Source organism: Theropithecus gelada, chromosome 2 (genome assembly GCF_003255815.1).
Source record: "Theropithecus gelada isolate Dixy chromosome 2, Tgel_1.0, whole genome shotgun sequence".
In the NCBI taxonomy this organism is placed as follows: Eukaryota; Metazoa; Chordata; class Mammalia; order Primates; family Cercopithecidae; genus Theropithecus; species Theropithecus gelada.
In genome coordinates this window covers 102,275,197-102,301,810 of record NC_037669.1, presented here as the reverse complement: position 1 = coordinate 102,301,810, position 26,614 = coordinate 102,275,197, and the positions used below count along the sequence as shown (strand labels likewise).

At 47.1% G+C, this 26,614-nt stretch overlaps 1 protein-coding gene across 3 annotated transcripts in view; it reads left to right on the top strand.

Moving 5' to 3' along the window:
• DLEC1 (DLEC1, cilia and flagella associated protein) overlaps positions 1 to 26,614 on the top strand; it is a 67,149-nt gene that overhangs the window by 21,766 nt on the left and 18,769 nt on the right. For all 3 annotated transcript variants that reach the window (XM_025375102.1, XM_025375104.1, XM_025375103.1), the window contains exons 6-19: positions 54 to 132; positions 6,748 to 6,835; positions 7,672 to 7,845; positions 8,635 to 8,771; positions 10,654 to 10,746; positions 15,464 to 15,554; positions 16,287 to 16,449; positions 17,562 to 17,754; positions 18,571 to 18,629; positions 19,243 to 19,411; positions 19,856 to 19,949; positions 20,175 to 20,305; positions 20,412 to 20,570; positions 22,990 to 23,129. In XM_025375102.1, the coding sequence (XP_025230887.1) occupies positions 54 to 132; positions 6,748 to 6,835; positions 7,672 to 7,845; positions 8,635 to 8,771; positions 10,654 to 10,746; positions 15,464 to 15,554; positions 16,287 to 16,449; positions 17,562 to 17,754; positions 18,571 to 18,629; positions 19,243 to 19,411; positions 19,856 to 19,949; positions 20,175 to 20,305; positions 20,412 to 20,570; positions 22,990 to 23,129 (1,770 nt within the window). The remainder of the gene's footprint in view (positions 1 to 53; positions 133 to 6,747; positions 6,836 to 7,671; positions 7,846 to 8,634; positions 8,772 to 10,653; positions 10,747 to 15,463; positions 15,555 to 16,286; positions 16,450 to 17,561; positions 17,755 to 18,570; positions 18,630 to 19,242; positions 19,412 to 19,855; positions 19,950 to 20,174; positions 20,306 to 20,411; positions 20,571 to 22,989; positions 23,130 to 26,614) is intronic.

Here is a 26,614-nt window from a genome sequence, read left to right as displayed (position 1 = left end):
TTCATTGTATGGATGAAACTAACAACCTTCTCCCCTCTTTTCTCATCCCACAGTTGTGCTGATACTCCAGTGTTTCTAGCTAAGCCACCAATTGGGTTTTTCACAGATTATGAAATTGGTCCAGTTTATGAGGTAGACATTCGTTTCTTTACAGCTCCTACCCCATCTGCTTTCTTATTTTTAAAAAGTCTTTATTATGGAAATTTTCAGCTGTACACAAAACTAGGGAAAAGACTATAACAATTCCTCATGTGCCCAACATACAGCTTCAACAGTTATCTACATTTTGCCAATGTGGTTTTATCTATTACTCCTACAACCTCTTCATGTGTGTGTCTATATGCACATGTATGTGCTGGAGTCATGTAAGGAAAATATGATATCACGTCATTCTTCAGTTAATACATCAATTAGTATCCCTAACAGATAAGCGTTTTAAAAAGTAACCATAGTACCACTGTCACCCCCAGCCATATTAATAATGATTCCTTAATATCAACTAATATCCGTCTATGTCTGATCTTCATTTGTTTTAAACAAAAGTCAATTTATATTTGGTTTCTTTGCATCAGAAATCTAAACATTGCATTTGATTAAAGTACCTCTTAATTCTCCTTTAGTTGATAATAATTCCTCTCCCACCTCTTGCTTTTTAAAAATGCCATTTATTTGTTGAAGAAACTGCAATTCCATACACCCTGCATTTGGCTAATTGCATTATTGTGGTGACATTAAACGTGTTCTTTTATCTTCCGTATTTTCCACAAACTGGTCATTATATAGAGAGATTTGATGAGATTCAAGTTCCACTTTTCCTCTTTTTTGACAAGAATACTTCTTTGGTGGTACTGTGTATTTCTTATTGCATTCCATTAGGAGGACGCGTGGGATCTGGGTTTCCCATAGTCAGTTATGAATGGCTTCAGGAGGAAGCGTGGGATCTGGGTGTCCCATGGTCAGTTATGAATGGCATCAGGTGTTGAAAGTCTGATTCATTCCCTATAAAGTTCTTATCAAACTTGCACTTAATAGTTAACAGCCTAGATGACTGCCAAAGGGCTTACAAAATGGTAATTTCTAATTTTATTATTCCATTTACATTTATTAGCTTGATTTTCCATTTAAAAAACAGAAACAAAACTTTCCCTCTAACTTTGATTCCTATCTCCTCCTCTTTCTTATACTTTCCTGATATCTATAGGTAACTATTTCTATTAGTTTGTGTTCTTCCATTGTTTCTTTTTGAGCCATAAGCAAATACATATACATATTTGAACCCCCTTTCCTTCTTACCGTTCTCTACGTCTTAACAGTATATCCAATAATACCTGCAAGAGCAGAGACTTTCTGCGTTCCTTTTTCCCAGTTTCTTTCTTTTAAAAGCCTCCCACCATCTTGGGGAATCAGGTCGAGACCAAGCTTAGCCGTTGCCAACTCTGCTCACCAGGTGCAAAGACAACTAGGCCTAATGATAACAATCCCTTCACACACACACGGATTGCACTTTACAGTTTAAAGAACACTTGCATATCCATAATTCTTTAGGAATGTCTCAACCACTCATGGCAAAAAGCAGACCAATATGGTAGCTCTACATGCTGAACATTAGAGGAAGCATTTTGCTTACTCCATGGACTTAACAGTAATGTGTTGTCTTTTGCACTTCTGTGTCTGGGACTTCTGTGTCTGGCCATCACATTTTAAGGACAGTTGTAGAAGCTGGCAAACACCCAGAGGAAGGGAGCTAAAATCATGTCAGGGAGTAGAATAGGGAAAAGGGAGAGCTGCTCATGGACATATGGAAGATATTCTTCTTCAGGGCTTGCAGATGCCTGCTGTGGAAGCCTGTGCTCAGAGCCTGGAGATCCTGAGGCTGTAGATGAGGTAGACATAGACTGCCATGGAACAGTCTTTCCTCTGATCTTTGCCTACTTCTCATCCCTTTGATGTTCATAACAGTTATTTACCCAGATAAACTATAAAGTGTAAGGATAAGAACATTACAGATTTTCAGTCCTTAAAAATTTATGTCCCATGTACCCTTTCTCAGGAGCCTCCCATTCTATTTCTATTAGGGAACATTCTTCTCTAATAGAAATGAGGAAACCAAAGAAGAGAAAGGCATAGAATGTGGTACCAAGAGATCCGACATAGGGGAGAGGTGAAGGAAATCTCCAGGTTAATAACTCTTAAGAGATTTTGCAGTTAATATTGCTGCAAAGCAAAATTTCCCAAAGCTCAGCAACTTAAAACAATCATTTTATCATGTTTACAAATTCCTTGGGTGAAAAATTCAGACAGAGCACAATGGGAATGGCTTGTTCCACAATGTCTGAGGCCATTGCTGGAGAGAGTCAGTGCTTAGGAGTGACATAAAAGGTGGGGTTGATGCTGCTGATGCTGTTGTAGATAGACTGCTGAGGCTGTCTACCAGAACATCTGTCTACACCACATAGCTTGTCTATGTGGGCTGGGCTTCCTTATAGTATGGCAATCTCAGGTTAATCAGACTTTTACATGACATGCAAGTGAGTATCTGCACTTTTTTTTTTTTTTTTTCCGAGATGGAATCTTGCTCTGTTGCCCAGGCTGGAGTACAGTTGCAGGATCTTGGCTCACTGCAACCTCTGCCTCTTGGGTTCAAGCAATTCTCCCACTTCAGCCTCCCGAGTAGCTGGGATTACAGGTATGCACCACCACACCTGGCTAATTTTTTATATTTTTGGTAGAGAGAGGGTTTTGCCATGTTGCCCAGGCTGGTGTTGAACTCCTGACTTCAGATGATTCACCTGCCTCGGGCTCCCAAAGTCCTGGGATTACAGGTGTGAGCCATTGTACCTGGCCAAGGATCTGCACTTCTAAGTGAGTATCCTAGCAAGCAAGAAGGAGATTGCATCACATTTTATGACCTAATTTTGTAAGTTGCACAGCACTACATTCTTTGCATGCCGTAGATTACAAACAAATCAGTAAGGTTGGTCCAGATTCAAGGGAAGATATGTAGACTTCATCTCTTTTTTTTTTAAACCTTTTTTTTTTTTGAAATAAGGTCTGGCTGTTGCCCAGGCTGGAGTGCAGTGGCATGATCTTGGCTCACTGCAACCTCTGCCTCCTGGGCTCAAGCAACTCCTCCCAACTCAGCCTCCCGAGAAGCTGGGGCTACAGGTGCATGCCACCACACCTGGCTAATTTTTGTATATTTTGTACAGAAGAGTTTTTGCTGTGTTGCCCAGGTGGTCTCAAACTCCTGAGCTCAAGCAATCTACCTGCCTCAGCCTCCTAAAGTGCTAGGATTACAGCTGTGAGCCAGTGTCCAGCCTAGACTTCATCTCTCATGAGAACAGTGTCAAAGAACTTATGGATGTGTCTTAAAACTGCTACAGAAGTTATCCTCTATGATAGCAGTAGGTGTAGTGGACAACTAGCCCAGATTAGAAGAGGCCAGAAGGCTCTATGAGAAGTTGATTTATGAAGATGACATTGGGAAGAGTCCCTGATACATCTGGATATTTGAGGGAGATATTCGTCGGGTGGTGGAGAAGGATTGAATTATTGGTAAGTACAAAGCAAACAAAATAATTAGTTGATTATTTACTCCAGGAAAACCAAAAATTGTACAAGGCAGGGAAAGGAATGACCTCGTGCTCAACTGTGAATAGTATTACTTAGTAACTTGAATATAACATGAATTACTAATCTAACCAGTAGTATGATATAACTAGATTGGAAAGATGGGGAATAGGAAGGGTGTGTCATATGGTGAGTCAGATATGGGAGACGGAAGAGAGACTATCCATATCCTCCATCCATAACTAATACCTAAAACTGAACAAAACTAGTATACTATTTGGAGACATGGAAATAAATACCAAAATAATCAGCTAAAGGAGGAAAAAGTGTTTATCTTTGGGGAGTGGGAAATGGCAGGGTGGGGCCGGGGAAGAGGGCGGTATTTCTATTTTCAAAACCTTGTCGAACTCTGACTCTTTAAACCATGTGGCTGTCCAACTTAGAAGAAAACAACTTAAAAAAAACAAAAAACTTTCCACAAAAAGGAACACCAGGCCCAGATCATTTTGCGGGTACAGACTATGAAACATTCAAGCTATTCTCTATTTATGAAACTGTTTCAGAGACTAGAAAAAGAGGGAATGTACCATCGTTATTATGTAATAAGCCTAATTACCTTGACACCAAATAAAAACATATAACAGTCTTGCTTAAGAACATAGGTGCAGAAATACTAGGTAAGAAACAGCAAACCAAACCAAACAGTAAGGAACAACACACACACACACACACACACACACACACACACACACACACACACACACACACGGAGTCAATTCTTTGAAACCCAGGAATGCAAGGAATGTCTTCACAGCAGGCCTTGAGTTGGCAGTTGGCTTTCCTAAGCCTATTATTTTTTTTCCTCCAAAGCTTCCAGTGCTGTTAAGGAAAGCCAGCCCATGCCACAATCCTTATAATGATCACTGTCCCAAACCTTGCAGCCGCCACAGCTACCATGTTTCACTGCCTGGCCTTCTACCTGCTCCTCATTTCAGTTGACCACTAGTGAAAGCCTTGGTAATTGTGACGATACCATCCCATGGTGCTCACACCCTAGTTCCCACCAGCTGTTTCACAGGTGGATTGGTGTAATATGTAGTGTTGGCCAAAAATTGATGTAAACGCTGATTTAGGAATACAAACCTATAAATAAAAATAAGAAGACATACTTCATATTTATGTCGATTTTTATCTGGTGGGGGGGCGCTGGTAGAGGATTTCAACTTTATCTGTAACGTTTTATTTCTTAAGCTGGGTGATGGAAACATGCCTTCTGTCATGTTATAATTTATACATTGTTTTCTAGTGTAACATGTCACAAAACATTAACAAAAGATGTGTACTATTGGGAGAACCCAATCCTGATGTTTAACGTGGGTTCTTTTCTATTTCCTAAGTGTCTCGACTGGGTTGAGAAATAAAGGGAAAGAGCACAAGAGAGAGAAATTTAAAGCTGGGTGTCCAGGGGAGACATTACATGTTGGCAGGATCCGTGATGTTCCCCCAGCCGTAAAACCAGCAAGGTTTATTAGTGATTTTCAAAAGGGGAGGGATTGCATGAATAGGATGTGGGTCACAGAGATCACATACTTCACAAAGTAATAAAATATCACAAAGCAAGTGGAGGCAGGGCGAGATCACAGGACCACCAGATGAGGTGAAATTAAAATTGCTAATGAAGTTTCAGCACGCTTTGTCGTTGATAACATCTTATCAGGAAACAGGGTTTGAGAGCAGATAACCTATCTGACCAGAATTAGGTGGGAATTCTCCTCGTCCTAATAAGCCTGGGAGCACTACAGGAGACGGGGCTTATTTCATCCCTTCGGCTTCGACCATAAAAGACTGGATGCCTTAGAAAGGGCCCTCTATAAGCCTACCTTCAGGGCGCATTCTCTCTCAGGGATATTCCTTGCTGAGAAAAAGAATTCAGCTATATTTATCCTATTTGCTTATGAAAGAGGAGAAATATAGCTCTGTTCCATCTGGCTCACCGGTGGCCAGTTCAAAGTTACCTCTCTTGTTACCTGAACATCGCTGTTATCCTGTTCTTTTTTTAAGATGCCCAGATTTCATATTGTTCAAACACACATGCTCTACAAACAATTTGTGCAGTTGATACAATCACAGGGTCCTGAGGTGACATTCCTCCTCCTCAGCTTACAAAGATGATGATGGGATTAAGAGATTAAAGTAAAGATAGGCATAGGAAAACACAAGGGTATTGATTGGGGAAGTGATAAGTGTCCATGAAATCTTCACAATTTATGTTCTTCTGGTGCGGCTTCAGCCAGTGCCTCTGTTCAGGGTCCCTGACTTCCCGCAACAGCGTACCTGTATTGCTGTGCTAGACACTGTGTTGGGTGCCGTTGGAGGGTTAGGTCTAGACCTTGCCCTTTGTGGTCTCCCAATCTGGGGTGGGAGAAAAGAAAGTGGGGTTTAAAGGGGTGAATGGGTTACATAAGAGGCCCAATTACATCCTGACATAGAGGTGCCATAACACCTTTCGTGTCCATGGGAAGAATGGTTCAAAGAGATACATGGTGAGGAAGACAGTAAGTAAGAGGGGAGGTGAGCAAAACTTTGGAACCAGATATCCTAGGCTCAAACCTCACTGGTGCCTCTTTGAACTCCAGTTTCTTCAGCTGTGAGATAGAAACAGTTCCCACATTTCCTGGTTGTTGTGAGGTTCAGGAGGCACAGAGCAGATGCTCATAAATATTAGTTATTATTTTAAACAATAGGTCAGATCTATTCCTGCCTTCATTTTTACCTTGCATTTTATTTATTTATTTTTAAAATTTTAAACTATTTTTTTTTGTGTGTGTGTGTGGAGACAGAGCCTCTTCACGTTGTCCAGGCACGTCTCAAACTTCTGACCTTAGGTGATCCACTTGCCCCAGCATCCCAAAGTGCTGGGATTACAGGCGTGAGCCACCACACCTGGCCTGTATTTTATTTTTTACTATGGAAACTTCCCAAAACAAACAAAAGTACATAGGATGGCGTAATGAATCCCCATGTACCCCTCAGCCAGCTTCGACCATTACCAACATGTGGCCAAGCCTATTTCATTTCTACTTCTTCCCCCTTTCCATATTAGAGTAAATCCTGAACATTGTATCATTTCGTCCATAAGTGTTGGTGTCTAAAATAGATCATCTTACCTTTCAACAGATGGTAATCGCGCTGCAGAACACCACCACGACCAGTCGCTACCTGCGAGTCCTCCCACCTTCCACGCCATACTTTGCTCTAGGACTGGGTAAGTTCAGTATCAGTAAGTTCAGTAATAGTAGTGGTAGTAGTAGTGGTGGCATTAGTAGTAGTGGTAGTAGCAGTAGTGGTGGTAGTAATGATGGTAGTAGTATTGGTAGTAGTAGTAGTGGTGGTGGTGGTAATAGTAGTAGTGGTGGTGGTGGTGGTGGTAGTAGTAGTAGTAGCAGTAGCAGTAGTAGTGTAGATTGCCTCAAAGTCACTTGCTGAGCTTGCCACCAGTTGCTGACTCCCGCCCTGAGTCCAGAGCCCAGCTCCAGACTCCCCCCATCAGCAGTCCCTGAGGGCCCCTCATGCTCCACCAGCAATGCGTCCTCAGAGCCTTGACAGCTCCATTCTCCTGACCGCCTCCACACAGGCACTGGTGCTGCCATCTCCCCACTCCTTGTGCTGCCACTCTCCTCAATCAGGCCCTCTCCACTCCTCACTTAAGTGCCGGCAGCAGCCCCCAGTCAGCCTTCCTACTTTAGTGTCACAGTGTTTGTCTCAAGAACAACTCTGATCATGTCACCCCTGTTCAGAAATCTCAAAAGTTTATCTGCTGCCCACCATAGAAATTCTAAGCCATAGGGCCAGGCATGGCCCCGCCTGACCTTTCCAGATGGATAGGGTCATCTCCCCCCAGGCTCTGGCGTGCTTACCTGGAGTTGTCACCCTTTCAGCCTGCTCCCGTCGCGTGCCCTTATCCTGCCGTCAGCACTGCTTTGGCCCAGAAGGCACTTACAGAGCCAGCCCCAGTCGCGGCTGGGGTCTGTACCAGCTGAGCTCAAGCCCTGGTGGCTGGCTGCTGCCTGGATCCTCACTTGTCACTTTTGTCATGCACAGGGATGTTCCCAGGAAAAGGTGGAATGGTGGCTCCTGGAATGACCTGCCAGTACATTGTCCAGTTTTTTCCTGACTGCCTTGGGGATTTTGATGATTTTATTTTAGTGGAGACCCAGTCAGCTCACACGCTTCTGATCCCCCTGCAGGCCCGGAGGCCACCCCCCGTGCTGACATGTGAGTGTGCACCGCATCTTCCCACAGATTCAGTTAAGGTTGGAGAGTCCCCATAAGGACTGCCTGCCTCTCACGTTCCCTTTGTAGCAGCACGCAGCTTGATTCTCTTGGGCAGGGGCCGTGGGTCCTACAGAGGAAACTGCTAGCAGCTTCTGTAGCTATCCACAGTGTCAAGCCATGATTGTCCTGCTTGCTTTTGGGTTTTCTCAGTGGAGGTTGACTTGCAACAGGGGAGGAGGCCAACAGTCCAGCTAACCCCACCATAGGTTTTGCTGACTTATGAATACCCCTGAGAGGACCTGTGCCACAGTGGGCAAGGAATAGGTGCCTGTGCACCCTGAGGAGTCCTAACAGGTGTTGTCCTCGTGGCTGTAGGGGTAGGCGTCCTTAGCAAAGCTGGCTTCAGCTGGGCTCCCTCAGTGACAAGCTTCTCCAGCTGGGCATAGGCTGGAATTTGGGACTGTGATCCCCCTTACTTCTGCCATAGTCCTCAAGGGCCATGCTGGATGGCCCTGGCTGAGCATTAATCCACAATGGGCACTGACTTCTGCTGCTCTAGCCAGGAGTGAGTAGAGTCCCATGGCACTATTGCCATGTGGCTAGCAGCAGCCTGGGCAGAGCCCAAGTGGGTGCAGGGTCAGGACATGTCCCCACTCATCCTCTCTGCGTAGGGTGCTGGGCTGGGACCAGCTGTCCTGATCTCTGGCTGGACCTCAGGAGAACCATGACAGTAGGGCCCGTTCACAGTGACCTGTTGTTTCTCTTGCATATATTCTTCTGTGGATACAGTGTCACCGGTGTTGGACTGTGGTTACTGCCTCGTTGGGGGAGTCAAGATGACCAGATTCATCTGCAAAAATGTGGGTTTCAGTGTTGGCAGGTTCTGCATTATTCCCAAAACAAGCTGGCCACCACTAAGTTTCAAGGTGAGTGATCACAGGTTGCTAACTGGAAAAATTACAAATCTATCAAAGGAAATAACTCCCAGAGGAACTTGCTAGAGTATACCTATGATTGGAAACACACAGAACGCAGAGTGTTGTAAACTCTCTATGCAACTGCCACAACCTGAATGAGAATGGATGTATAAGGGGACCAGTGTTACAGTCCTGGTTATGTCAGTAATACCTGTACCACAGCCGGGCGCAGTGGATCACACCTGTAATCCAAGCACTTTGCGAGGCCGAGGCGGGCGGATCACGAGGTCGGGGAATCGAGACCATCCTGGGTAACACGGTGAAACCCTGTCTCTACTAAAAAAATACAAAAAATTAGCTGGGTGGGGTGGCACGCGCCTGTAGTCCCAGCTATTCAGGAGGCTGAGGCAGGAGAATGGCGTGAACCCGGGAGGCGGAGCTTGCAGTGAGCTGAGATCGTGCCACTGCACTCCAGCCTGGGTGACAAAGTGAGACTCTGTCTCAAAAAAAAAAAAAAAAAAAACCTGTACCACGCTGGGCAAGCGGTATCACCTCTCTTATCCTTTAAGCCCTGGCTCAAATGTGACTGCATTCACTCATTCAGTCCTTCTTTATTGTAGCAAATGACTGAATAGTTCAGAGGTTACAAACTGGCTGCCCTTTGGCCAAATTCTGCTGGTATTTATTTGGCACAGCACTTAATATTTTTTGAGCCAACATTTAAAAATAAGGAGATTTGGCTGGGCTCAGTGGCTCACACCTGTAATCCCAGCACTTTGGGAGGCCGAGTTGGGCAGATCACCTGAGGTCAGGAGTTCGAGACCAACGTGACTAGTATGGTGAAACACTGTCTCTACTAAAAATAAAAAATTAGCTGGGTGCGGTTGGCATGCATCTGTAGTCCCAGCTACTCAGGAGGCTGAGGAAGGAGAATCACTGGAACCCGGGAGGTGGAGTTTGCAGTGAGCCAAGATCGTACCACTACATTCCAGCCTGGGTGACAGAGTGAGACTCTGTCTCAAAAAAAAAAAAAAAAAAAAAAGGAGATTTTACATAAAGTTCTACATTTTCAGTCCTTTGAAAAACTGGAAGATATGCAGGCCAGGGCCGGGATTCACTGTGAGCCTGTTGGCCAGGGCTGGGGGCAGGCCCTGTGTATCCTGTCCTGAGTGCCCTGCTCCACCAGTCCCAAGAGCATCCCAGCACTGACACCATCCATCAGCATGCTCACACCATTATTTTTCTCATAACAAAGATATTTATTTGTACCCAGAAAACAAGGGCTACATCCAGAGGACGACATTTCAAGATGTTCCAAGAAAGACATTTCACCCTTTTCTGTTACTGACCAGGGTCTTGTAAGCATGGGTTTGTGTCCCTGGCATGCTAAGTGGCTTCTTGTGTAGGCACTGGGGCTGCATCTCTCATGACTTAAGGGCTTGTAGCCAGGGGTGGGTCAGGGTTGGAGGCACATATGCTAGTACCCATGACACAGGGTGTTACTGTAAGGAAAGGACAATGTGCTTTGGGAGCCCAGGGGAGGGCCCGCCCACTCAGCTCACCTCCTGAGTGAGACCTTCTCACATGCCTGTCACTTTGTGTCCCAATCTCTTGGTGATGGTGTTCCTTGTACCTCCTGCCAGTGGTCAGCTCTTCACAGATGTTCTAAGACTTACTCTCCTTAACCTTCAGAACCTCACCTGGTACCTGGTGATGGCTGAGTAAATGCTTGAGGAATGAATAAGCCTCAGTTTCTGCATTACCACGTGACTGGATGATCCTTAAGTTCCTTCACATTGCAAAATGGACGTTTGAGGGAGAGAAGTTTGCAATCTGAATGCTGGCTTTTACAATTTCTTCCACACGGTTGTGTAATCTGCTTTTCTTTAAGGCCATTGCAACTGTCGGCTTTGTTGAACAACCTCCTTTTGGAATCCTGCCTTCGGTGTTTGAGCTGGCCCCGGGACATGCTGTATTAGTGGAGGTAGGTAATCAGACATTGGCATATATTTTCTCAACTGCTTGCATGCTTGCATTTGTCTCCATTTTCATGACTCAAGTGTCCAGTCCCATCCCATATGCCAGCCTTAGTGACTTCTGGGGAGACACATATTCTTGCATTCTGTAGGGTGATGTCAGATGTCATTTGACTGTCTTATGAGCATTTTCACAAAGCAAATGCAGATAGCCCTAGCATTGCATCACAAACCTGAGCCTTGCTAGTCCACACCTTTAGTCTGGGAGCCACCTCCACCAAGGCCCAAGCTGCCTCCAAGATCTTCCCTTGGTTCTTCAGTCTCTACTAGGCCTTCCGTCCCCCACGCCCCTCTATCATCTGGTACCTGCTTATTGTGGTTATCATGACTTTTGTCTCACTTTCCTGCTTCATCCCCAGTTTGTATGGTCAGCAAGGCCCACCTCCCTTAGGCCTCATCCTGAACCTCTGCAGAAGCTCTCAGCGGTCTGCCCCTGGCTATGGGCGTCTCCTTTCCTAACTGGCCCCTTTTGCCGCCCCCCTTCAGCTGGTCACACCTGCTTGCTGGTCCCTAGAGGTGCCCATGAGAAATGGTGCTGCTTCCTGTCCCTGCTGTGGCATACTGCCACTCTCCCCAACTCCTGGTCTAGGAGTCTGGCTCCACTGCATGTGACTGGGTGTGGGGCTGCCACAGACATGCTTGGCCTTTCACACTAGCCTGCCAAGGGAGCCACCTGACATTCAGGAGCAAAAACTGTCTGGCTTCTTGGGGGTGGATTTGACCTATGCCATATCACCAGGTAGTGAGATCCAGCAGCCCTTATTAGCTCTTTTTTTTTTTTTTTTTTTTTTTGAGACGGAGTCTCGCTGTGCTCCCAGGCTGGAGTGCAGTGGCGTGATCTCGGCTCACTGCAAGCTCCGCCTCCCAGGTTCACGCCATTCTCCCGCCTCAGCCTCCCAAGTAGCTCAGACTACAGGCGCCCGCCACCACGCCTGGCTAGTTTTTTTTTTTTTTGTATTTTTAGTAGAGACGGGGTTTCACCGTGTTAGCCAGGACAGTCTCGATCTCCTGACCTCGTGATCCACCCGCCTCGGCCTCCCAAAGTGCTGGGATTACAGGCTTGAGCCACCGCGCCCGGCCAGCCCTTATTAGCTCTTAAACTCAACTGCACATTGCAATCACCTGAGAGACCTGGAAACAACACCAAGGCCCCACCCCTGAGGTTCTGAGTTCACTAGACTGGGCTGTGGCCTGGGTACAGGACTTCTGAAGTCCCCCAGGGAATGCTGGTGTGCAGCCAAGTTGGAGTTCGACTGCCACGCTCTCAGGAAGGGCTTCCTCTTATCAGCTGCTTTCCAGTTTCAAGTGCCCAGTGGGTTCTGGAGCCCTAGGATGTGGCTCTCTTATTCAGGTCCCTGCTGATCTAATCCCTGATGAGAACCTAGTTCTTGGGATTGAGACTGAGCCAGTTCAGGGGCTTTGTCAGGCCTCATCAACTGCTGAGGGGCAGGTTGGGTCCACAAGGCCCATACACAGGCCAGGTTCCCTGTTCTCTTGGTGTAGTCCAGGCCTTGTCACAGGCTCATCAAAGCGTTAAGGAATTGGAACTGCTCTGCCCTGGACATCCCCCTCATCCCGTCCTCCTGGGATCTCCAAGTAAAGGAAGAGGATAGCAGCAGGACTCTTAGGGGAGCAGCGAGGGAGCCAGGGGAGGCTTTCCCCTTTGCCTTTCTTGAGTATTTTGTTTATTGATTGTTTAGGGTTTTGTCTGTTCCAAAATGTATTCATAGTTCCAAATAAGAAATACATTTGCATGATTAAACATTCAAAAGAGAGGCTGGGTGCAGTGGCTCAGGTCTGTACTCGTAGCACTTTGGGAGGCTAAAGCAAGAGAACTGCTTGAGTCTGGGAGTTAAAGACCAGCCTGGGCAACATAGTGACATACTGTCTGTATAGACAATTTTTAAAGTAAAAAATAAATTCAAAAGAGCCAGGTGTAGTGGCTCATGCCTATAATCTCAGCACTTTGGGAGGTCAAGATAGGAGGATCACTTGAGGCCAGGAGTCTGAGGTTACAGTGAACTGTGATTGAGCCACTGTACTGCAGCCTGGGCAACAGAGTGAAACCCTGTCTCTAAAAATAAATAAATAAAAATAAAATATTCAAAAGATGCACATAGGTAAACAGTGAAATGCTCCCTTTCACCCCAGTTCCTCAGCCATGCAGAGGCCACACCTGGCCAGTTTTCTGAATGCCCTTCCAGAGATAGTCTATGCCTAAATAAGCAACTGTACATGTTTTTTTCCCCATTTTTTTTTTCTTCACACACAAAGTTGCCCACTCTATACTCTGTTCTTTGCCTTGTGTTTTCTACTTAACTCTATATCTTAGAGATCATTCTCATATGTTTTAGTAACTGCATAGTATCCTACTGTGTGAATGGACCATAATTTAGTTCAGCAGTGTCCTGCTGATGGACACAAAGATTTTTTTCTGATCTCTGGCTACAAATTATGTATAAATTATACATACATCACTCTGTCCAAGGATGAGTCTACCCACAGGATACAGTCCTTAAAGTAGATTTGCTGATCCAGGGCTTTGTGGCCTCATAATTGTAATGCATGTTGCCAAAATCCTTACCATGCGGATTGTACCAAGTTATACTTTCAACAGCAATATGTAAGGGTGTCTGTTTCCTTACACATTTGCCAATACAGTATATTATCAAACTTAGAAACAGTTCATGGACATTGTATATTAAAACATACACAAAAATAGAACAATGATCACCCATGTATTCATTACTCATCTTCAGCAATTATCAACTCTTGGCCAATCTTGTTACATCTCTACCCCTCCATTTCCCTCAGCCAATCCCCACCCTGCTCTTCTAGATGATTTTGAAGAAAATCAAGACAAAATATCATTGCGTGTATCAGAATGAAACTAGACCCATATCTCTCCCTGTATACAAAAATCTACTTATTAATACAATGGATTAAAGTTTAAATGTAAGACTTGAAAATATAAAACTACTAGAAGAAAATAGGGGAAATGTCTATGACATTGGTCTGGGCAATGATTTTTTTGTATATGATTTCAAAAGCACTGGCAACAAAAGTGAAAATAGGGGCCAGGTTTGGTGGCTTCACACTTTGGGAGGTTGAGGTGGGAGGATTGCTTGAGCCCAGGAGTTTGAGACCAGCCTAGGCAACATAAGGAGACCCCATCTCTAGAAAAAAATTTTAAATACTAGCCAGATGTGGTGGCATGCCCCTGTGGTCTCAGCTACTTGGGCAGCTAAAGTGGGAGGATCGCTTGAGCTCAGGTGTTAGAGGCTGCAGTGAGAAACGATCACACCACTGCACTCCAGCCTGGGTGACAGAGTGAGACCCTGTCTCAAAAAACAAAACAAACAAACAAACAAAAAAACAAACATGAATAGACAAATGGGATTACCTCAAACTAAAAAGCTTCTACACAGCAAAGGAAACAAGCAACAGAGTGAAGAGACAATCTGTGAAATGGGAGAAAATACTATCACATCTGAGGAGGGGTAAATTCCCAAAATGTATAAGGAACCTAACTCAACAGCAAGAAAACAACCTGCTTTTTCTAATGGGCGAAAGACAAAATAGACATTCCTCAAAAGAAGACATATAAATGGTCAACGAGTATATGAAAACATTCTCAACATAATTAATCATCAGGGAAATGCAAATTAAAACCACAGTGAGCTCTCACCTGACACCCGTTAGATGGCTATTATCAGAAAGATGAAAGGCATGTGATGGCGAGGATGTGGAGAGAAGGGAACCGTTGCCCACTGTTGATGGGAATGTAAATTAGTACAGCCATTATGGAAAATAATATGGAGTTCCTTCAAAAAATTAAACATAGAACTACCATATGATTCAGCAGTCCTACTACTGGGTATATATACAAATGAAATCTGGCTGGAGTGCAGTGATGTGATCATTGCTCACTGCAGCCTCTAACTCCTGGGCTCAAAAGATACCATTTAAAAGATATCCACACTCCTATGTTCATTGCATCATTCACGATAGGCAAGCTATGGAATCACCCAAAGTGTCTATTGATAGAGGATAAAGAAAATGAGGTATATGTACACAATGGAATAACAGCCTTGCAAAAGAAGGAAATCCTGTCGTTTGTGACAACATGGATAAGTCTGGAGGATATTATGTTAAGCCAAGCACAGAAAGACAAATACTGCATGATTGCACCTATATGTTGGACCTTAAATAATTGAACTCATAAAAGCAGAGAGTATAATGGTGGTTACTAGGGCTGGAGGTTGGGGGAATTGGGGAAAAAAATAGAAAACAAATCATTGCATTTATGACAGCTCACCTTCTGCTCTTTGCCAGTAATGAGGGGTAAAAAAGCCGTTCTTCTGGATGGTTTTCATTGACATTTCTCTTATTATGAATGAGGATATGTGTTGTCATTCATTTAAGGACCATTTGTATTTTGGTCTCTGTGAACTTTATCTTCATATCCTTTCAGCTTGCTCCCTGCTTTTCTCTGGGGTGGAGCCAGGGTCAAACACTTGGCCTTAGGAGTAAAGTGGGAGGCGGCAGGGAGGGGAGCAGAGAGTGAAGAGCAAAGAAAGGGGTGTCTGAGAGGAGGAGGGTGGGAGGCAGGGAGGGTGGCAGCCCTTTAATGGGAGGTAACAGAACAACCCTTCTCTCCCCCAGGTCTTGTTTTGCCCTAAGAGCCTAGGAAAGGCAGAGCAGACCTTCATCATCGTGTGCGACAACTGCCAGATAAAGGAGCTGGTGACCATAGGTGGGCTTGCGTGCACTCCCAGGGTCAGGGCTGGAGGGGCTGCCCCAGCTCCAGGGGCCACTGACTGCACTAGCATTGGCAGCCGCCAAGCTGTTCCCTCTCTGTGTCAGGAGCGCACATTGAGAATGCTGCAGCCTCCAGGTGCCAGAGTCTAGTTTTGGGCCCCTTGCTCTGGTCTGACTTTGGAGACCCAAGCCAGTGTGGCCTGCGAGACAGTCCAAGGAGCCTTCTAGCAAGAGACAGATGGAAACCTGATGTGAAATCTTTCATTGTTTCATTTTGAAAGTCACTTTGATCTCCTTTGGGGAGTTGCCAGTGACTCACACATAAACAGCCAGAGCCACCTCTAGATTTCTGTAGGGTTAGAAGAGGCATCCTAGGAATTGCAACAAGATGCCCCTGGTCGCTCCTCCCTCCCTTCCTTCCTTCCTTCCTCCCTCCCTTCCTCCCTCCTTCCTTACTCCATCCCTCCCTCCTTTTCTCCCTTCTCTCCCTTCCTCATTAATTGAGTGCCTGCTATATGCTAGGTTCTCAAAATCGCCTCCTTTTGGTCTTCAAAGATGTGAGAATGTTAACCTGTGCGCAGATATCTTCCTTTTCCCTCCAGTGTGGGCTTGCAAGAATCATGGTCAAGGCCAGCTGCATGTGGATGGAGGATGGGTCCTGCAGCAGTCTTGGCCAGATTTCAGCCCTAGTGAGCCTTCACTGACTTCAGTTACCCTACTTTGGCAGGAATTGGGCAGCTGATTGCTTTGGATCTGATCTATATTTCTGGTGAAAAAAGCCAACCAGACCCTGGAGAGCTCACAGACTTAACAGCCCAGCACTTCATACGATTTGAGCCTGAAAACCTTCGGTCCACGGCTAGGAAGCAGCTGATTATTAGAAATGCTACGTGGGTAACCCCTGTGTCTGCCCCAATACCCAACCCTTCTCCTTGCTTACCTGGCCCTGAGTCCCAGTGAGACAGGAGGTCCTTCCAAGGGCCTGGGGAAGACTGGGCACAGAATGGATATCCAGATTCAATTGAGGGATCCAGATTGACACAGTCTATCATGGAAACCAGTAGCCACTCTTGGCTACTTACATTTAAATCAATTAAACTTAAATTAAGAGCTCACTTCCTCAGTGGCACGAGCCACATGTAGCTAGTGGCTGTCATATTGGACAGTGCAGATCTATGAGATCTCCATCCCTTCAGGAAGTTAGGTTAGACAGTGCTGCCCCAAATCATCCTGGACCCTCCCTAGCCAGCCACAGCTTTCCAGAGAGGACATACCATGCCATGTAGGGGAATCCATCCAAGTCCCAGAGGCAGACAGACTGTGGTCTGTGCGTTTCATTCTCCTTGCCATTTATTCCTTGACCCACCTCTGAGTACCACCATGACACCAGGACAAATCTCAGGGAGCCTCCCAACCAGGGCTGCCCTGGGGACCCCAGGCATTACACAGGACTCTGTCAGCCAGGATAGCTGCAAGTCCTGCCCCTCCCGTGCTGTGGAGTTGCCACTGTTCCTATTGGCAGCCAGTGGGCACATATCTTTCTGGACACAGTGTCCTGGGAGCCCACAGCAGGAAAGGCAGAGGGCAGGGATGGGGTTGATGTGGCAAACCTTGGAAACTCATGTGGTGAGAGACACTGCAGAAGATATTCCCGATATTGGGGGGTGATGCATCGACGCCTCCACTTTAATGACTGGAGCATGAATTCCTGACTTACCATGTCCCCTGAGTCATGGTAGTTCCAACCTCCAGCTGCCATGGCTGGAAAGTGAGGGGCTCTCTTACATAGTCTCTGTCTTAGACTCCTTCACCCACCTGCTACCCCTCACCCGGGTCCCCCCAACCCAGGCTCCTCCGTTGGAAGGCTGTGAAGGCTGACCTGGTCTCTTCCTGTTCCTAGGTCCTTTGCTGCTCCCTCCTGGAGCAGGGCGGGGAGGCATGGGGTGGAGGGACCTGTTCCCAGCAGAACTGGGACATGACCTTAGATGCATTGCCCCCACAGGCACGTGGAGCTGGCCTTCTACTGGCAGATCATGAAGCCCAACCTGCAGCCCCTCATGCCTGGAGAATTCTTCAGCATGGACAGCATCAAGTGCCACCCCGACAAGGAGACCGCCTTCTCCATCATGCCCAGGAAGGGGGTTCTCAGCCCCCACACAGACCACGAGTTCATCCTGAGCTTTTCTCCTCATGAGGTTCAAATGGTGTCATCTCAGTAGCCACACGTGGTTGGATTGTATCTTTAGACCCCCAACCTGTGTTCTTTAATCACACTGAAGCCACAGCTGGGCCCACTGAGGTGCCATCCTGCCCAGGCCAGCACTTGGCTGAGTTGGGCTGGAGTACACACCTGGTGTGCGGGGCGAAGCAGCTCACCATTTTGTCTGGTCCTGATCCCAGACCCACCCTGTCTGCAGCAAGACCCTGGGCCAGTTTCCTCAGCTCTGGGTGTCTCCCACATGTCTACTATGGCAAAAACATTACCATCCCCATCCATACCACAGCAGCCCCTAGACAGAGTGAGGTGCAGGGACCTGAGGACCAGGTTAGCACAGCGCTGGCCCCAACGTGAAGTGAAGCCCTGTGGGCCACAGTTAGGCTGGAGGGGAATTCAAGCTGGGCATGAAAAGGATGCTCCAGGGCCATTGTTAGTGGGTTTGGGACTGAGATGAGTGATCCTGCCTCTAGTCCCAGCATCCAGCTGCCTCGTTGTCTGTCCTGGGAAGGTGTGGTGCTTCAGACATGTTGAGGGGCTTTGTCAGCATCAGGAAGGACTTTCCTTTCCTTCTTGCTCCCAGGCCCAGCTGAGACAGACCCCTGAGTCCTGGCTCATGTTCTGGCAGCAACTTCACTTTCCTAAGGAGGGGAGGAGGCAGCAGGGAAGCATCCTTGGGTTTTCAGAAGGTCCTTCTAGGCTAAGGGGAGGAAGAATTCCTGCCATGCCCCAGCCTTCTCCAGGACAACCTGCTGGAACGCGGTGGTGTTTTCAGGGCACTGTGTTTGCCTTGCAGCTGAGAGATTTTCACAGTGTGCTCCAGATGGTTCTAGAGGAAGTCCCAGAGCCTGTAAGGTGAGAGAAACTGGGCCCTGGATGAGAAGTGTTCAGCTGGGACTTCCCCTACCTTGGGGGTTCTCCTGGGGAAGGTATCAGGCGAGGGGAAGTGGGCAGCCTGGCCCCCGCAGGCTTTGGGGAGTGGGAGCATTTTTCTGCCTTGCCCTGCAACCCAGCCCTGCAATGGGCTGAGCACACTAAGCTCGCTAAACTCACTATGAGGCCACCCCAGGAACTTTGGAGCTGTGCCCCAGGCCCATTGCTGCTCTTGGGGAACCAAAACTGGGGGGTGGTGAGTGTGGAGGGAAGTCTTTGCCCCCACAGTGTAAACCTTTAGGCTGGGACTCCAGCCAGCCCGGTGCAGAGATCCCAGGCTGGAGGCTGCAGAGTGGTCCCTGGAGGCAGCAGGGCAGTGCCCCTGTCTCAGTCCTTAGGCTAACCCACTGTCACAGCTATTGGTGCTCACCACCTTTCAGGCACTGGCTAATGCCTCTGATTTAGGGGACTCAGGAGCTGTGGGTTAGGGAGTGTTTTCTTTTCACAAGGCCAAACATGTGGGACAGAGGCAGGGACACGCTAGGACGTGCTTCCAGGTGTGTCGGCTCCTAGCTCACAGTGGGTTTGTGTTTAGTTCAGAAGCGGAGAACCTGGGGCACTCCTCCTACTCTGTGGATGATGTGATCGTCCTGGAAATCGAAGTGAAAGGCTCAGTAGAACCTTTCCAGGTTCTCCTACAGCCATATGCCCTCATCATCCCAGGGGAGAACTACATTGGCATAAATGTGAAGAAGACTTTTAAGGTAGGTCATTGTCTCTCCCCTGCCTAGGCTGGCGGAGGCTGTGCTGACATGGGTGCGAGTGTAGGGAGGATGTAGCAGGAGGGACAGATGGCAGCAGCCACTGCATGAAGGCTAAGGCTGTTCTCAGGGCCTTGAACCCAACTTGACTTGCACAGATGTGTAGGCCAGGCATGGCTGTCTTATTTTATCAGCCTCCCAGAATCCTCTGAAAGTTAGGGCTATGGAACCCATTCCCATCCTTGGCAGAATATGTCAGCCACGTGTACTGCAGTGTGGAGGGAGGGTGCTTTTGGGTTGGGAGGCCCATCGCTTTGGGTGGCCAGGAATTAGCCAGGAAGTGTCATGTGGACTCTTTGCGAGCCCACAACCCTACAGTCCTTCAGCAGGTACAGAATTGACATGAAGGGGCAGTAAATGGGCAGCCCGGTCTCGGATGTCTTTCAGATGTGGAACAACAGCAAGTCACCCATCAGATACCTGTGGGGGAAGATCAGCGACTGCCACATCATTGAAGTGGAGCCCGGCACGGGGGTCATAGGTACCTTGGGGACTGCAGGAGGGGTTGTGACCTGCTGGCTCAGGAAGAAATCTTCAGAGTTAAAGGGGCTTGTGCAGGGCTCTTGGTGTCCTGTGACTGCTCTGGCTGAGGCCTGGGATGTGAGGGAGATAAGAAGTCCTTGTAAGCCAGATGTCTGGGCCCAACCATAGGAGGAAACTGCCCCTGCTTCTCCTCTCTGCCTCTCCCTTTCCCTCTCTCTCTCAGAGCCCAGTGAGGTCGGCGATTTTGAGTTGAACTTTACTGGGGGTGTCCCCGGCCCCACAAGCCAGGACCTGCTGTGTGAAATCGAAGACTCGCCCTCGCCAGTGGTGTTACACATTGAGGCAGCCTTTAAGGTGCTGCAGGTGGAGCTGGGCAGCGGGGTGGGCCCAGGGAGGTGGCAGGGCTGGGACACAGAGCCATCCCCAGGTGGCCCAGTGACAGGCTCTCTGGGTGTCTCAGGGGCCTGCCCTCATCATCAACGTCTCAGCCCTTCAGTTTGGTCTGCTCCGCCTGGGGCAGAAAGCCACAAACTCCATCCAGATCCGGAACGTCAGCCAGCTCCCAGCCACGTGGCGCATGAGGGAGAGCCCAGTCTGCCTCCAAGAAAGGCCTGAGGATGTAAGTCGGGCACTGCTGGTTCCTGTGGTGCCCCTACAATGAGCCCATTTAGCTTGCCCTGGTCGAACTTGCCCTGGTGCATTTAGATCAGAACTTCGAGGCTGGGGGAGGAAAAGCCTGCCTGGTGACTTCCGCCTGGTGGTGCCTCCGGTTCTCCCCATCGCTGAGGCAGCTCAGCTCCTCTCTACAGCCAAATGTAACCCCCCACCAGCATTTCCTGTGCCTTTTGCTACCATCGGATTCAGAAATAGGGCATGGGTTTCTCCCTCATCAGAGCCGCCCGAGGCAGGAAGAAATGGACAGCTAGGTTGGGCAGGAAGCCTCCAAGGCTGCTGCTGCTCTGGCCACATTCCCACCTCCTCCCCACTCTCTGGAAGGTTCGGATCCTTCCAGAGATCTACTACCAGATGGCATCTGGTCACAGGCTGGCAGCCCAAACCCAAGGCTCCAAAAAGAAAATTCAAGATTTATTTCCACTCAAATAGCACTTTTCTTTTCACGATAAAAGTAGAAAAAAAGCAGCTAAGTATTATCATAATCATATTTAAATGCAATGGGTGATCTGGAACAAGACAAAGTCACACAAAGCACCAGCTACTTGCAAAGTGTCCACAGTGAGTCGTACATCACTGCCCCTTCACCACGGTACGGCTGCAGCTCCCTGGTGGACCACACATGTGAGACCCTGGCCATGTCTGTTTGGTGACTGCACTCTCCTTCTGGCTGCTTTCCACCGAGGTCCTCATCCTGCTTGCCCACTTGCCTTCCGAGTCAGAACACTGCGCACTTCTCCTTCTGTATTAGGGAGCCCAGGGAAGACAATCCAAGCCACGCATATACCTTATTTTGCTAGTGTGCATTCCGTTTCTCCAGGGAAGTGGACTTTCCATTCCAAGGAGGCCTTGCTCCTTTATCTGACGGCCTGTAGCTGGGCACTCTGAAACCTAGAGTTTATGACAGTGTGCATCAAATTGCCAACGCCATTGCCAAGTACCTGTTACACAGGCTTGGAGTTCAATGCTCTCCCCTCCAGGGCTCATTAATCTCCCACCATGGATCCTGAAACCACAGAAGACTAAGGCTGGGGCTTGGGCTGGGATGGGGTTGGGGGCAGGGTGGCATCAGTATCTTTAGTGTCCACGTTATGTTTAGCCAAGGCATTTGAACCCTTTCTTCAAGTGAAACTTTATGCAAAAGCCCAGTACATAGAATAAAGTGTGACTGCACTAGCCACCCAGAGACCCCCTTGTTAGGCACCTCTGCCCCATCCTGCTTCTCCCCACATTCCAGTCCCCTGCACTTCCAGGGATTTCCTGGGATTTTCCAGAGCACAGTTGGAAGCTTACAGACCCCAGTCAGCCTCCTTATTTGATAGAGGAGAGACTGGAAGGGGCAGGGCTTCCCCAGCGTGTACGGCTGATGGATAGCGGCATCACACCTGATCCCTCTTCTCTAGTTTCCAGTCTGTGGTGTTTTCCCGCTGTGAAGAATAATTATGTTTTATAATGGAAATAATTGCCAATGTTATAGTATTGTAAGATTTATGTCAAAGCAAGGCTGATGGGAATCCCGTCTCTACAGTTCTCTGCACTCTATTCTTTTGAGCTCTCAAAAGAATGTTGGGAGTTGGGGTTTGTTAGATGGTCTCAGATTAGGGGACACAGAGCTGCTGAAACCCAACCCCAGACTACAGCCACCCCCAGAGCTCCAGAGCTCCAAGGGAGATGCACATGAGCAACAAAGACAAAATAAAGCAAAGTGCTCCTTCCTTACAGGGGCAAGTGTCCTCTCTCAGTCAGGGCAGGAAGAATGGAATGTAAAGAGCCCTCCCCAGATGGGGACACTTTCCTTCCTGCTCTTTCCCTTCCCCTCTCCCTTTGTGTGTGTGCCTGGCATGGGAGGAGGGGCAGACAGGGCAGGGGGGCGGTAAATAAAGCTGAAACTGCAGTGGAGGACAGAAGGAGGGGGTGGGGGAAAGACCATGTGGGTGCAAAGGAGAAATCTGTGGCCACAGCAGCCTCTCCCCACCCCCAAACTAGTGACCTGGTGGCTTTCCTCAGTTGAAGCTGCTCAGAGGGCCACCCCCCTAGTTTGGCTCACCAGCTCTCCTCTGGCTCCCTAGCTCTCCCCATTTTCCCTGGAGCACCTCCCTCCACCTTCTATCTCTCAGATCTGGGCCAGGGCATGGGGCCCTCTGGCTTACGTATTCCTTTACTTGGAGACTCAGTTTCTATGCTCTTAATCCCGAGACTCTTGTGGCTCTGGTCCCCCACCTGCTTGCCTGTTTCTGGATCCCAGATGGTTCTTGGAAGAGCTGGGGCAGCTTAGGGGCGACCTTGGTTGGGCATGGCCAGCCCCCAGTTCCTCTGCAATTCCAAGTGTCCTCAGTGCTCATTCTCCTGAGTGTTCTCCGGGGCAGGTGTCTCCCTTCGACATTGAGCCTTCAAGTGGCCAGCTTCACTCTCTGGGGGAGTGCAGGGTGGACATCACCTTGGAGGCCCGGCACTGCCAGCATCTGGAGACCGTCCTGGAGCTGGAGGTGGAAAATGGGGCCTGGAGGTAAGGAGGCCGTGGGAAGAGTCACTACAACAAACTCTATGCATATTTGTGGTGTATTTATCTATATTATATATTTATCTAGAGATGTTCTGGATTTAAAACCATTGAATCCAGAAAATTAGTATTCTATAAAATTTGTAAATTACAGAAAAGAAACTCAAAATGACCTGCAAGCCATTCCCTAGAGACGATCCACTGATTATATTATGTATATATCTTTCTAGGGTATGTATACTAAAGGGATGTAAATTAGTATAACCACTTTCGAAACTACTTTAGCATTAGCTAGTGTTTGCCCTTCTGAGTATACTCCCAGGGAAATCCTTATACATGCGCAGTGGGAGATGTGTGCTCATGTAGGAATGCTCAGGCTGGACTGTTCCTACAGGATAAACTAGAAAAAAACACTGTCTGTCAACGGGAGAATGGACATTAAAAAAAGTGTGACATATTTAGATGAGCACACACCATTATATTCTGGGAGGAACATGCTAGAGGTTTCAAAGATTTTAGTAGTATTCCTTTTTTTCTTCATTCTCCCTCCACTCCCCCACTTCCCTCCTTCTCTCTCTTTCTTTCTAGTGGAAAACTTCTCACATATATAAAAACAAAGAGAACAGTGTAATAAACCCCCATGTACTCTTTCCTCCCTTCAATAATTGTCAACTCACTGCAAGTACTGTTTCATCCATATCCCCTATCTCCTTCTCCCCACTCCTTCCCAAATTATTTTCAAATAAAATATTCATTTTCCTGCTGGGCGTGGTGGCTCACACCTGTAATCTTAGCACTTTGAGAGGCCGAGGCAGGCGGATCATGAGGTCAGGAGTTCGAGATCAGCCTGACCAATGTGGTGAAACCCCGTCTCTACTAAAAATACAAAAATTAGTCAGGTGTGGTTGTGCTCACCTGTAGTCCCAGCTACTTGGTAGGCTGAGGCAGAAGGATCACTTGAACCCTGGAGGCGGAGGTTGCAGTGAGCTGAGATCGTGCCACTGCACTCCAGCCTGGGCAACAGAGCAAGACTCCATCTCAAAAAAAAAAAAAAAAAAATATATATATATATATATATATATATATATATATATATTCATTTTCTTAAGCTGGCTGGTGATAATATTTTGTTTCTAAAGTTGTGTGGAGGTAGTACATAGATGTTGTTTTATTATTAAACTATATATATGTTTAAACTGTATATATGTTTTATTCTCATTTTTGCGTATATTTGGTGTTTCATTGTAAAAACATTTAAATGCTCATTTAAATATTTATGGATGCTCTTGAATTATCCTCCAAAAAGACTGTATCATTTTATACTTCTGCCTACAGTGTGTGAGACTAGCCACTACCCCACACTCTCACCATGACAAATGTTGTCGGACTTTATATACTTGACCATCTGACAGTTGTTCGAATGTCCTCTCCTGTGATAACAAATACAGGTCTAGATATGAGTCTTTGCACTGCTCCTTCAGGGCACTTTGCAGGCATTAGATGTGAAGGCTAAGTCTGCCTGCTGCTCAGGGGAAGGGCTTTCTATTAAGTCTTTGCATATTTCCTTTCCTTTTCTGTCTCTGTTCTTTCTCCTGAAAGGACCTTGTATTATCAGAATGTTTATAGTAGCAGGTGATGGAAACACAGACATTACCAACTTAGGCAAAAAAGAGGAAGCACTGGCTCATGTAACTGGGCATTCCCACCTTGCTGAATCCAAGGGCCCAACCCTTTCCCTTTGTCTGGTCTTCTGCTTTCTCTCTTTCTCTACCCTCTTTCCCACTTCCCTACCTCCATCCCAGTCCCAACACTCACATCTGCTGCTCTTTCTTTGTGGGCCTTTCTCTCCCCTGTCGACAAGGGCCCTTAGCACTCTGCCTTGGGGAGAGGCCACTTAGAGCTCCAGGCTCACACACTCCCAGCTTAACAACCTCTGAAAGCGAATCTAGCTCTTTCCAGAGATAGGCCCTGCTTGCTCTTGTGTGGGTTGTGTGCCCGCCCCTTCCCCTACTGGGTGGCAGGAGGATCGGTCTCCAGAAGCGGCAATCATGTTTTGAAATGTCAAGCTTTGTTGGTCTTGGGTCTTTCCTTTTCTATAGTAATCTGTTATAGTCTTATCAATGCAGCAGCCTCTCAGATTCCCCCAAGAAAACTAATTTCTGTTTTCCCAAATGTTGGAGTGCTTCTCCTTTACTTTTTGAGCTTTCTTCTACTTCCGTCTAGTCCTGTTTTTGAATGGAGGAGGAAATTGATTTGCCTAAGGAGCTGGTGGTGTAAGTTTCTTCTGAGTAAAAGGGGGTAGATGTGGAGAGCACCCTTCTTCTAAGGGGTGAAGTACATGTGAGTCACCACCCTCAGAGCACACAGCTAGCCTGAATCCATCAGAGAAAGGGACCTTTGGGGAAAACAGCCCTAAACAAACAGTGGAGAAAACCCACAATGGCCAGCTACACAAATCAATCTGTGCCTTCATTCATAAATAAGAATGAAGGAATAGCATCTTTTTGGTTGTTTCTTCCTCATGACAGTTGAGAGGTCCAATGTTACTGCAGGCTCTGCCCTGGCCTCTCTCCAGCATGACACCTACAGTCTTCAGTGGGGGCAAATGCTGTGGCAGCCCAGTCTTTTCCTTAATTTTCAATTTTAATTTTTATTATTTGTACAAATGTATGGGGTACATGTGCAATTTTGTTACATGTGTAGATTATATAGTGGTCAAGTCAGAGCTTTAGGGTATCCATCACCCAAATAGCATACATTGTACCCATGAACGAATTTCTCATCACCCATTTCGCTCCTATGCCCTCACCCTTCCAAGTCTCCATTGTCTATCATTCCAATCTCTATGTCCATATGTACACATTTTTAGCACCCACTTAAGAGTGACATCATGTGATATTTGACTTCTGTGCCTGAGGCAGCTCACTATTCCATGTGTTGCTCTGAGCTCTGGGGCTGGAGCCCTGACATGGCTAAGCCAATCGATCTTCAGCAGTGTTTTGCTCAGCTCCCCTGTGCATGTCACCTGTGCAGGGATTTCAAGCAGCAGTTTTGTTCTCCTCTGTTTTATCAGTTAACCTGATCACATTCTTTCTTTCTCCTATTTTCTTTTCCTTGTTCGCATAGCATTATATTTGCTTTATTATCTTTTATTTGAAAATATTCACAAATAGGGCATTTGCTAGATATTACATTTCTTTGCATTCACTATTTGTCTGTTTGGCACAAAGCTAGCTTTCTGCCTGTGTCAGCTTTGGATGTGCCTTCCTCACTAAGCTTGCTCATTTTTAGCTTAATCATTGATTGAAAGTGAGATAATACGACTCTTCTTTTCACTTGAAGACTTAGAGGCTATTGTAGGGTTATTAGTTGGTCTAATTTCAATATTGTTGTGTCTCAAGAATAGGGAGGCCTGAGGAGAGGGAGAGAGACAGGGGAATGACTAGTAAGTAGAGAGTCAAAACACACACTGCATTTACCAGTTGAGCCCA